This window comes from Chanos chanos, chromosome 16, assembly GCF_902362185.1.
Source record: "Chanos chanos chromosome 16, fChaCha1.1, whole genome shotgun sequence".
NCBI lineage: Eukaryota > Metazoa > Chordata > Actinopteri > Gonorynchiformes > Chanidae > Chanos > Chanos chanos.
In genome coordinates, this window is record NC_044510.1 from 15,567,230 (window position 1) to 15,579,898 (window position 12,669).

The 12,669-nt window shown below is 43.0% G+C and overlaps 3 protein-coding genes across 4 annotated transcripts in view; 1 reads left to right on the forward strand and 2 right to left on the reverse strand.

Annotated features, from left to right (window-relative positions):
- Window positions 1–2,309, forward strand: part of mapk8ip3 (mitogen-activated protein kinase 8 interacting protein 3) — a 28,238-nt gene extending 25,929 nt beyond the window's left edge. Inside the window, exons 29-33 of the mRNA XM_030793303.1 lie at window positions 154–267; window positions 780–818; window positions 1,645–1,809; window positions 1,910–2,056; window positions 2,188–2,309. Of these exons, the coding sequence (XP_030649163.1) occupies window positions 154–267; window positions 780–818; window positions 1,645–1,809; window positions 1,910–2,056; window positions 2,188–2,309 (587 nt within the window). The remainder of the gene's footprint in view (window positions 1–153; window positions 268–779; window positions 819–1,644; window positions 1,810–1,909; window positions 2,057–2,187) is intronic.
- A 3,135-nt stretch (window positions 2,310–5,444) lies between these two features.
- nme3 (NME/NM23 nucleoside diphosphate kinase 3) lies at window positions 5,445–8,731 on the reverse strand. 2 transcript variants are annotated; one of them, XM_030793447.1, is made up of 5 exons: window positions 8,655–8,731; window positions 7,418–7,548; window positions 7,066–7,167; window positions 6,480–6,592; window positions 5,445–6,163 (listed from the first exon to the last, which is right to left on the reverse strand). In XM_030793447.1, exons 1-5 carry the CDS (start codon window positions 8,698–8,700, stop codon window positions 6,046–6,048), a joined length of 510 nt encoding a protein of 169 aa, XP_030649307.1. In that variant the 5' UTR covers window positions 8,701–8,731; the 3' UTR covers window positions 5,445–6,045. The 2 variants fall into 2 exon arrangements, with proteins under 2 accessions (XP_030649307.1, XP_030649306.1); XM_030793446.1 differs by lacking the exon at window positions 8,655–8,731 and adding an exon at window positions 7,877–7,955.
- A 226-nt stretch (window positions 8,732–8,957) lies between these two features.
- On the reverse strand, window positions 8,958–12,087 carry mrps34 (mitochondrial ribosomal protein S34). The gene is made up of 4 exons (XM_030793770.1): window positions 12,053–12,087; window positions 10,906–11,227; window positions 10,724–10,766; window positions 8,958–9,491 (listed from the first exon to the last, which is right to left on the reverse strand). Exons 2-4 carry the CDS (start codon window positions 11,221–11,223, stop codon window positions 9,190–9,192), a joined length of 663 nt encoding a protein of 220 aa, XP_030649630.1. The 5' UTR covers window positions 11,224–11,227; window positions 12,053–12,087; the 3' UTR covers window positions 8,958–9,189.
- Window positions 12,088–12,669: the final 582 nt, after the last annotated feature.

The window sequence follows — 12,669 nt, forward strand, 5'->3', positions numbered from 1 at the left end:
TAAACCAGCAGTCAAAGATAGGACGCCCACTGATGGTAGAAGCAAACCGCATCAAGTCATATCCATGGCTCTAAATGCCTCATATAAGGTTCCGTTTGGGCACTGATTTAACATCACTCTCTGACGGCCTGGTTCTCCTGGTTTGATTGACAGGCACTGGAAAGCTTGGATTCTCTTTTGTCCGAATAACAGCTTTGCTGATTGGTGGAAATCGGCTGTGGGTGGGGACAGGGAATGGCGTCATCATCTCCATTCCACTAACAGAAAGTGAGTAGAACACATACATGTCATTCCCACACAGACAACAATTTTCCCAGAGCTGGTCTCCTAGTGCAAAATGTCCTGCAGTTGCAGAGAGTTAATCTCAAGAGTTACTTAAGGCCTGTACAGTTACCTGCAACCTGCAACGCCACCCTTTTCTAGTGCGCCTGCAATGGCAAATGTTGCTTTATTTTTATGTTTAAATTAAGCGTTCATATTATTCACACCAGCCTGTGTGATTCATGTATTGCTAATAAATCTGCTGTGGAGACAGGACAAATTGACAAAAATTGAATCAACGTACACAGTACACACATACACACACACTGTATCTCTGCTCTTCCTACTCATCTAAGGGTTATCTGTCCCCCTCTCCTGTCACCTTTGTCTCTCCTTATGGCCTTATATCCTTCCTCTGTGCTTTGTTCTTCCTCTACTCTGTCATGCTTCTGGCTTTTGTCTCATGATTGTCGCTCTCTTCTCCTCTTTCCTCTCCTCCCTTAAACTTGCTCCCGTAGCTGTTGTCCTTCATCGGGGACAGCTTCTTGGACTGAGGGGTAAGTTTCAGCCATTTCCCTCTGTCCCTCTCGGAGGATGATGTCACTTCCTACTCCTTCCTGCTCAGTTTTCAGTCCACTGGCCTTTTTTTTTTTTTTTCCTTTTTTGACGGTGCTTTTGTTTTTGTTGCTTTGGTTGTGTTCTTTCATGTTGTAGGTGAATTAAACTTGAGTTAGGTAGAGGAGGATCTTCTCTGCATGTTAGTGATTTAATAGTGTGATTATCTTTACGTGTTGCGAGTGTGTAACAGACTATTTACAAATACTTGAGTGCTAGCGCTTGCTATGCAAAAACATAAGCAAATTCTTACAGCAGTCATACTGTAATCTAAAATATATGCAAATATTTCTCAAACACAATGTGTTGTAGAGTAAAAAGCATAGCATTTTCAAAATTTCAAAACTAAATTTAAGTAAAACACAAGAACTCAAAAAACAAACTATAAAAGTAATGTAAAAATCCAGTTGAAAATGCACTCATATACTTTTTAAATGTAATGTGCTTAAGTATTTGTGCTTGGTATGGATTCCTGGTTACAGTAGTGTAATGTGAACTTTAGCGATGGTAATTTGAAAGTTGTATTGCATGCTGTGTGTTCACTGGGCTTGAGAAACAGTTTATTTTCACAGAATTTTCAAACTGTTCTCCATGATTCTATACTATTGTTTTGAGTGCAGCAACTGACCAATGCTGGTCGTCAAAGCAGTGATTGGCTAGTTGGCATAGTTGGTCTGAATTCATTGGTTTTATCTGGTCTCCTGGACTACCCTGATTGGTTGCTGGTTCTCATGATGTTGCTAACTAGATGCTGTCATCTATTTCCAGCGAATAAGGTGTCTCCTACATCGTCGGGAGGCATAATCCACGTATACGCTGATGATAGCTCGGAGAAGAACAATGGAAGCTTTATACCATACTGCTCTATGGCCCAAGCCCAACTCTGTTTCCACGGCCACCGAGACGCTGTCAAGTTTTTTGTGTCAGTGCCAGGTAACTGGCTATTTCTCCATCAGCTCCACTTTCACTGTTAGCCTTTGGTAGGTATTTTGTTTTATTCAATGAAAAACATCATCTTCCTGTGTCTTGTCAGGCAACGTGCTGGCCACCCTGAACGGCAGTGTGTTGGACAGCCCGTCAGAGTCTCAGGGGTCCTCAGCTCCGGCGGAGACAGAAGCACAGAGCGTTCAAAATGTGCTGGTACTGAGTGGAGGGGAGGGTTACATCGACTTCCGTATCGGTAAAGATCAAACACACACATGCACATGCACACACACACACTCTCTCTCTCTCCCTCCTCTTCTTTATCTCTCTCACATACAAACACATGTAACATTTGAGTTCATCTCTCTCTCTCTCTCTTTCTTTCAGGTGATGGAGAGGATGATGAGGCAGAGGAGGGTGAGGAAGGTGCCCCTCAGATGAAGCCAGCTCTGTCTAAAGCAGAGAGGAGTCATATCATTGTATGGCAGGTGTCTTATGTCCCAGAGTGACGCACCATCAGCCTGCCGCGCCCTCACCCCACCCTCCAAAAAAAACCACCTTGTAACTACCCCCTTCCAGCACCCTGTACGAACCCCTGAATACTGTAACTAAACCCCAAATTCTGTACCTAAGCTCGGAAACGTCCCGTGTAACTTTGTAAGGACCCTTTTCTGCCCCTGGCCCTGTATTTACCTTTGCCAAACTGTAACTACCCCTTTAACGCCATGTAACCATCCCTACCCTCACCCATCTGTTCCCTTATCATTCTCTCTCTACCTGCTCCTCTTACACTCAGAACTGTGCAATCCCCTCCCTTCCTTTCACCCTCCCGTACCTTAAACATGAATGACAAAGAATTTCAATTAACTGTAGATATAAATTCTGAGTATTATCAAATACCCATCTGCCCCTCCCCAGGACAACCATCCCCAAAAAAAGTATCTCAATAAGAAGCCCCTGTCCCCCCGTTCCCCCCCACTCCCACCCCCCTTTACTGTGGCATCTTTATCCATTCATGCTATGAGGTCCCCAAATCAAATCCAAGATCAGCTCACAGCTCATGGAGTTACCATGGAGACAGGCAGCTCATTGGACAGCGATTTGGATATTAGGCAGCTAATTTGTTGTTCATGGAGTGATGAAACAGAGACAGAGAGATGGAGGAAAGTCAATGAGGAGGTTAAGTATGTGCATAGTGAGAAGGTGAGAGTGAGACAGAGAAATGGAAAGTTGACCAGCAAGCCTTTCTAAATGAGGCTCAAAAAAAATGGATGGTTTGTGTGTTAGTCGTGTGTACTGGCAGTGTATCTGTTGGGAGCTGAGAATGTAGCCACGTTCAGACAGAAAAACAGAAAGACGGAGATGTAATGGAAACAGACAGATAGAGCAAAGACAAACACTGAAAGATCTGACATCAGCAAACATAACCAATCAGGTTATGTTTCATTTTGAGGGAGCTGTGAGCTGACTGGTTATTATCAGCTGATGGGCTTTGCCACAATGAAGGGTGACAAGTGATCTGAGACCTTTAAATGGTTGCCTGTTTGATTGACAGTTGTCACGGAAACGGATGTCCCTGCCCAGCTGCTCTGTATGTAACTCACTACTCTCTGTTCTCTTATGTGTGTGGTTAAATATTAAATATTAAACATATTTGTGCTCTGAGACAGTCTGATCTAATTTTCTCCATACATCAGACCATCACGCAGCTGGTCAAAGCTAGAATACGTGTCAAGCGATTCACGTGCATATTGATTTGTTGGTGAAAACGGTAAGAATGTGTGATAACCTCACGGAAACAGTCTGCTATACAGAACAAGAGTAACTCATTAGATTAACAGAACTGAGTCTAATAAGTCTATGAACTATAATGAATGACTGGGGCCCTGTCCCAGTTCTCTTCAGTGTACCCTTTCCTTGTGACCTCGCTCTCTTAATGAACAGGATAAATGTCAGTTTTGAGGAAGACTCCCGTTAGACATTTGTGTGATGTTTGTTTGGTGCTTCGACACACTCAGTCCTGTTACAATTGTAGTGACTTTTGTTGAAAAGGACACGAGGTGAAGGAGTCATGTGAGAGTATTGGGACGCGGACCAGTCACTCAGATTGATCACACACTTACCTAAACAAGGTTTGACACTGTCGACTGTCTTACTTTCAAAATTAGCTGGCCATATTCCCGTAGCTTCACATATTATTGGTGTGGCCCACATCCTCGCTGGTTGACCTATGTCTGTCAAATTGGCGTGAACACGTGTGGTACCTATGGCGACACAAGGATGCCTATTTTTTGAAGTGCTCTTCCTGATTGTACTGTGCTGGACCAGTCAGGCTTGACTACCGGAGCAGTAACACACCCAACCACTGGAGGATTTTAAAAATAACCCAAAATATGCAGTGAAAAAATAAATGATTGGTAAACCTATTTACAAAGAAATTAGAGCAAATAAATAAAAAGCCATACCAAAGAAACTATTTTTCTTCCTGTGTGCACCCTCTGAATTCTAAAGAATTTCTTACACATCCCAAAATACGCACACATACCATTCTACCAGCACAAACAGTTTAACAGCAACCGATTAATAAATATTGTACTAATTTTGAATAAATATTTTACGAAATCCCAGTGATTCGTTTCGGTCCACGGATGTCTTCACATAAGAAGAGATCTGACAACAACCTAAAGCAGTGTGTTGTCAGGCTTCTCTTACAGCAATAGGAGTCAAGACATAAAATTCAATTACCACTCAATATTAACCATTAATACAATACCGAAAAACACGTAGCATACATAGTACACGATCGTTTTACATCGGTTGAGACAAGCGACAGCGTCTACAAACCGTACGAAATTTAACGATGCTAACCCTAACCCCTCTGAATTAAATTTACAAAATAAGTGATGTGAGGACAACATAAAAGGTAAGGTACATGCTTAGACATTGCCAACACCTGTTAGCTAACAAATAAGCCTATCCTAAGGTTTAATTTAAAAAGTTAGTTTTTATTTCGTTAGCTTCATGCTAAATACAGGTGGCAATTTGGGGGAAATTACTGGTCTCCTGAGGTAAATGCTAAAGCCTCTAGCATCAACGGTCTAGCACAGCTTCACTCACCAAATTCCCCTTCTTCTCCAAAATGGGAAACAGATGTTTACTGAGGAGGGGAAACAAATTAGTATCCTTCAAAAAACTCGCCCACTATTGGGTTCCGTGTATTTTTCGTGCTTCTTTCGGTACCTGTCACTGTAGGTAACACCTCCTGTTTGGGGGATTTTTTTAATTCGCGCTAATAAAACTCAGACTAGCACGAGCTCAGAGTAGGTAGGGAGCGGGTGAGAAAACACGCTCTCCCATTGGCCACGAAGTTAGTTTTGTCATTCTCCCGACATAATACATCATGTGTGTTACATATGCAGTTCTTGACACTAACTTTACAGACTTCATTTGAAGACGTGATGCAGGATTAAAAAAACACTGTGGTCGCTCTGTGAGTCTTGGGTTGGTGTCTAACTGGGCATTACATGTTACAAATGCGAGCATTATGTCTATGAAATATATCTTTAAATTTGCAACTCACGAAGTGTGCAGCGAAAGGTTTCATTTGGAAAGACAAAGAGATACTTTGAACACTAGTTTGAAGCCACTAGTTTTTATTCTTTTCCTCAAAGACTGAGAAATAGTGTCAGATATTTCACCTCAGGTTTCTAGGCCCGCAGACAGGCCACATCCACAATGAGGTGACAAAATAAGCCCCGCCCATACAACGGAATAGCTTATTTTACAGAATTCAAGTTTTGTGAGAACACATTATTGCTTTGTTTTTTTTCTCTTGATTATGTACAATTCATGTCTGTGCAATACATTCAGTTGATTTTGGTAAATAAAACGGACACAAAATTGAAGAATAAATATGTCAGATACCCTTATACCCAATGACTGGGATGATGAAAATGCACCAAATGACATTAGCATTAGCTGGCTAGCAAAGCTTCCTTATACAATATATTGATAACCTCCTAACCTGCCTTTTAATGCAAGTTTGGACAGAGTATAAGCTGTTACGTCCTATAAAAATGAACATGTTGCCAAAGTTACATACAGCTGCATCACCTACTTAAGGCAGCAGAAGCTGTGTGTATAAGTGCGTGTGTGTGTATATGTATGTTGTGAGTTATTAGTAGCTGTATAAGTGTGTGTGTTTGTGTGTGTGTGTGTTTGTGTGTGTGTGTTTGCACGTGATGCTCAGGCGTAGATCCAATGCTCACTGCTCTCCTCCCAGCAGATCAGCTCGTGCTGCCGGAACCACAGTGAAATCTCCCTCTGGGCACTCTCCACGGAGTCACTGCCATGGATAACGTTCCTAAAACAATCAGATAACGTTCCTAAAACAGTCAGATAATGCTTTATCCCTTTATAATATACTTAAACCAAGACTCTCTACTACAGATAACAGTCCTAAAACTTTATGGTTATTGAACATGCACAGACACACATTATTTCTCTCTCTCTCGAGTATTCTCCCAAGATAACATGTCTAAAACATAAAACTGACAGTGTGACTTTAAACATACACTCACTCGTATGATCTACACGGGATAAGATCTCCATACCATCCCACTGACGTCAGGGCCTGACAAACACACACATATATAATGTTTATAGACAGACACACTAACCTTCCCACTTCCACACAGTAATCTCCTCGAATGGTCCCAGGAAGAGAGTCTGCCGGATTGGTCTCACCCATCATCTTTCTAGACGTCTTTACAACGTCAAGTCCCTGCCATACCTATGTGCGCGCGCGCGCACACACACACACACACACACGGTTAGACAAACAATAATACCAAAAAAAAAAAAAAACACTAAAAGTTTTTGACCTGCTGGCAGAACTGAGGACAGCAATGTGTGATGCACTGATCTATGTGTAACATGTCTTTTTTACCGTATCCCATACAATCATCAGCGTAATAATTTGTATGCAGGTGTGTGTGTGTGTGCAGGTTTTCCTATGATAGCAAGGAGGAAGGAGGATCCTCACAAGTACTTAAAGATGTCAGAAATTCTTTAGTTGTGAGATCAGTGCTGAGACCAAGTGTGAGACCAAGTTTATGTGCCTCTTTATAAATTATGTGATCTGCAAAACAAGAAGTGTTAAAGTGTCTGTTTTTGGTGACAATTAGGGTTCAGTGCTTGTTCTTTAATTTCGGTAAAATGTACAACAGGCCCTCGCTAGTAAGGTACTATAAACGCGTGGATTACCATAGCAACGATAGGTCCAGAGCTCATGTAATTGACAAGGCCTTTGTAAAAAGGTTTCTCCCTCAAATCCCAGTAGTGTTCCTTCAGCTGCTCCTCAGAGGCCTGATTGGAAAACAAGTTAAACAAACACTTTAAGGCACTGTTAACTTTATATGTGTGAAAGACAGGAAAAACTGACTAAAATAATACCAGAGTCAAATGTCATTATTTTCTAATATACATGGCGCCAGAGCTAAAATCCAAAACAAACATAAATATAAGTTTCTAAAACAAGCGTACAACCTATCTCCTAACACCGTCCAGAAACAAGGCCTAAATGTTCATTTTTTGCCGTGTGCGAGTTATTACTGACCTGCACGAGTTTGAGGCCCACCAGTTTGAAACCCTTGCGCTCGAACCGGCGGATAATTTCACCGACGAGTTTCCGCTGTACTCCATCCGGCTTCACAGCGATGAACGTGCGCTCATTCACGCCAGTCCATCCTGTAACACAGTGACCGGCCCTCTGTCACTGTCACGATACAATTCGCTGACAACATGAACTATTAACTTGTATACTGTTGAAAATCCCCAGGTAAAGATAAAAAATAAATATAAAATATTTTCGTCTCCAAACAACCTCGCGAATGGACATCTTCACAGACTCTTCGGAGCTGTGCATTCTATCCTTATAATAATCTAGTAATACCAAGATTATAAACCACTTAGCTAGTGTTGCATATAATCCGCCAAAGCTGCAACCAACTGATAGCTGTTTTATCGCGCATTTTTGTAGAAAATAAAGGAAAATATTGAAATATTATTCTCATACCACATTCATCAATCCGAGCGTATTTCGCTCCGAAGTTCTCGAGCTCGCTCTGGCCAGAAATTGACCTTTTCGAGCCCATGCCGAAAAAACAGTCGTCTCGCGCTGCTAAAGCACATCCACTGTGACCAATCACTGCAAGCGTGGCCGCAGCTAAATTTTTAAGAGCCAATCGGAGACGCAACGTGGCTGAGGCGCTATTAATAGAAACCAAGTGGCAGCCTTACCACCATCGCTCAGAACATGTAATAATCTAACATCATTTATTGGTACAGATGAAAATAAGACCATTCTACTATTCTGCAGTTAGGTGTCAGGAACCTTGCACAAACGGTAATAACAAACTTTTATTCTAAAACGTGTCGCTTTATATATCGATAATTACCAGTCTATAACTTAAGCTAGGCTACTGAAGAAGCAGAAACTCGTGAGCTATTTAATGCTGCTAGGTAAGGACAGGTAAACATGTCGTTCCACTGTAGAATCCCCAAGGGAAGCACAGCAGATGGTTGATCATTTCCAACCTGGTAAGACTGTCTTTTACATAAGACGTCTCTTCACGAAAACTAATACTTTGCGTTAACCACATGGGCCGGTGTCTTTAACCTGTAGGCGTTGCTATTCTGTGCATCAGAAGGCTAGCTAGTTTAGCTTAGAGCTAATGCATTTAATTAGCAAGTGTGCAAAGCCGCGTTCGTCGGAGAGGCAATGAATTTACGTCCAGGCTGATTTCTAACTTTCAGGAATGAAACACCAAGCTTAAATGATAAATGTCACTCACCTGTCTGGAAGATATTTGCAAATATCGTTAAGAAAAGACAAATCATCTTAACATCTCCAGGCGTCCCGTCAGTTCTCGTTCCGGAGGAGGGAGAGAGAGGGAGAAACTTTATCGTGCACGCCCGTCTGGAGGCGCTACCGGAATGCGCGTGCCCGCTCGTTTCCAAGTTTAATACTTTGGCCCATTTTTTAAACGGCCTGTGACTCCCCGTGTGGCGCAGTGGGGGTTTGAAGGTGATTTAACTATATCCCACACTGTGTCATGTATGTATTCGACAAACAAAGCCATCAGACAAAAATATGTATTTAGCACATTTTAATCATTAGTGTACAGCATCATAATATTTACCATTTCAATAAAACACACAGAATATAATACAGATACAAATGAAATGTTCTCCTTGCACAGGAGAATAAACAAACAAAACGGTCAAAGGGTTTGTGGTCCATAGTCCTTTTTTGAAGGTCAGTTTTCACCCCGGGCATCTCCTGACAGTGACCCCATCTATGACCTGACTTGCCCCTTGACCTCATCATCAGACGGGAGTTCCCTCTTGCTTCCGCTTCTCCTCTTGACTGCGGAAGTACTCTCTGCTCAGGAGCACGTCCCGTTGGAGAGGCAGGCTGGGTTCGGGCAAGCTGGCGGGGTCCACGGCCTTCTCTTTGGCCTGCTGGGCGAGGATCATGGCGCGCAGGAGGGGCGGGTAAGACGCGAAACGAGGCGCCGCTTCCGGAACCGGCTCAAAACGCGCGAATGCCTCCTCCTCGTGCTCCGGCACCAGCCGCCAGTCGTGGTACATCACCTTGTCCAGCTCGCGCTCCGTCTCTTCCTGTTTACCTGCGGAACACACAAACAAACACGTAAATGACGCGTCAGTATCACGTGGTCATGCAACATGGACAGGTGCATCGGGAAGTTTCTGATAAATGAATAAACTCACGCATAACTCATATTCTACAGGTAATTTGCTTTGTATGGGTCACGCTGCTCAAGACCGCCCACTGCCTGTAACTGAGACTCAGTGTAAATGCACTGTAATCTCAGGTTATAAATGTTAATGTCATTAGCGCCATAGAAACACAAATTACTATGTCACTCTCTGAACTGTCAGACTGTTCAGATATCTGACAATCTGCAGACGCCACTTGTGTAACACCTGTGTGTGTGTGTGTGTGTGTGTGTGTCTGTGGGCTCTTCTCTCAGACAGACGTTCACTCGCCGTAATGTCATGTGACGTGTAACGGAAAGGCCATGACACACACAGACGTGGCCGTCTGTTTCCCTTCAGGCCCCTGAATCTGCGGGTGGGACCACAGGCGGGTTCACGCTGTCTTGTGCCCGTTTATGCCCAGTCTGACTGGTGTGGCACACCTGTTCTCATGAATCTGTGCTGAGATCCACACTAAGTGTGTTACAGAACAGCTCATAGCTTACACTGATGTGTAACTACATAAGGATTCTTATACTCCTTCACTGTGTCCCCCTTTTAACCAGTGCTGATTACAACACAGACTGGATGGAGGAAAGGAAAATGGCACCAGCTCCATCCAGAATGCTCTCATCTACCATCTCATTGTGAACATCACTTCTAATGAAAGAAACAAAGTAGCACCAGGACGCTTCAGAAAATCAGGGTTTAGATCAGGGGTGGGCAAATCCAGTCCTGGAGGGCCATGTTCCTGCTGTTTTTCTTGTCAGCTAACTAAATACAATCTGTGATTGGCTGAAGAGCGTGCACACCTGTTTGCAAGGTGAAAATCAACAGGTAACTAAGAGGTGAAAACAAAAACCTGGCAGGTCACTGGCCCTCCAGGACCGGATTTGCCCACCCCTGGTTTAGATGATAGTTTTGTTTTTCCATAATGTAGAATTTTACACCGACTCCACTAAAGGCTGTTTCAGACCTACCAATATACTGTGATGACCAGACATCTACACTGACAGAGACGAGAAAATGCAGACACAGGATCAGGTAGCCATAACTCAAAGCTAAGAGAGAATCTACACCAGTCATAAGGACAAGGTTATTAAGGTTCACTACTCAAAGGAATCTCCACACTGTAACTTACCCTTGAATGTCAGAATGCCCCATGCTTTTCCATGGTCCATATTCTACAAGGGGACAGTGAAGAAGCGTCAGTGTATATGCGTGAAAACTCATATATATATATATAAGAATGAAATTGATACATACAAACACACACACATTCTCTCTCAGACACACACAGACACACTCACACAGAGAATTCACCTCTGCAGTGAAATCTACTTTCACTTTAGTGATCTTCCAATAACAGGGCTCTGTGTGTTCCTCGAGCCAAGATTTTCGCGTGAAGAGTCGGCCGATGCCAAACATACGCATGCTCGAGAGCAGCGTGAAGAGCCGCGTCTCTCTTTTCACGTCTTCCCAGGCCAAAACCGGCAGCCTCTTGCCTGTGAGCGGCCGCGTCATGGTTTCATAGTCCAACGCGTAACGCTGCGAGTCACGCGGCCGGTTCTTCAGTTCCCGGTATGCCCGGACCTTCCGCGCTATCTCGGCAATGAGCCGGAGTCGCTTTTTCTTCACCATAGCGCTAAGAGAACGAGAGAGAGAGGGAGAGAGTTAAGACGACTAAAAGGAAGACTTTATAATGTATTTAAAATCTTGCATAGCTTCTTGCGGGGCATTTTAAAAGCTGACTGACGGGGATAACTGGGATCAGTGAATATGCTGGAGAGACTAAAAACGAAATGACATGGTATCCTAGTATAGCACTGATGAAGGCTGTATAGTGGTATGCCTATCAGAAATGTTAACCGGACGCTGAGACAAGCAAAGCAGAGACAACGCAACAATTCAGCATCTGCCGAATTCAGACGAAGCTTTCATGAGCCGAACACTGGTGCTGGTTTGCAAGTCACACACGTATAACGTTTAACGGATTAATAAAAAATAAACTGACACAAAAATAATTATGATCGTGTTCTAGGATGAATTTGAAAGGTTCGTTACATTAAAGACTGCTTCCGAAACCGGTCCTGAGATTTTACGTTTCTGCTCGGACTTCAACCGGTGTGAGAGATAGCGCACCGCGCTACTACACCACAAATAACGTACACAGCAGGGCTATGAAATGCATCGTGTAAGGGCGACAGTTATCGTAAGAGAATAAACAAAATCCGTAAGGGTCACAAAACGAGCTTACACCGTTACTAGGTCCTTTACGCAAGGTTTCAACAGGAGGCGGCGTGCTGCACGTGCATATTACAAAACTCCCTAATACCCTCCGTACGAGATTGACTGTTCAATACAATGGAGAACTATACGTCAATAACCCTTAGGTCATATGTTATTATTAAAAACAGAGAAGAAGTGAAAATTATAGCTGTGATTCATGTAAGGAGCATATACACTGTACCTGCTTGTTTGACTTGACCTCCACGATACGTAACTTCCTGTGTGGTGGTCCAAATCTTAATGGCTCCGTGCAGTGCATAGGCTGTAGTAAGTAGTTCCTCTTAACACATAACCCTGCAATTTTCTATGTAGGTTCCCTAACAGAATGCCGCGAATGAACGAATGAATGAATGAATGAATGTGAAGAATTAGTACGCGACTTCTTTTAATGTAACTGAGAAATCCCCCGAAAATTCTCCACTATCAAAACGCATTGAATTGCACGCAGAAATTCATTTAATAGGAAGGTCAAACTTGAGGGTTATTATACTAAGAATCACGTTATGAAGACAGAACACAGAGAGCACAACTATTCTGCAAACTCGGATGTCTCCAGACTCCACGGAAATTAAATGGAGAATTTCTGGTCAGGAATGTTCTCATTTCTTGTCTGGGACGCTGGTCAGTGGTGGATTGTGAGAGAAAGCACGACAGTCCAAGTCTCAAAACACACACAACTAAATTTGGATCGTAAGTGGTTCGGATAAAAGCGATAAGCTACGGCGTGCGTATTCAGTCATATGTGCGGAGAGAGAATGTTATTATCAAACTGTGACAAAACAGCAGCCATCAATGCGC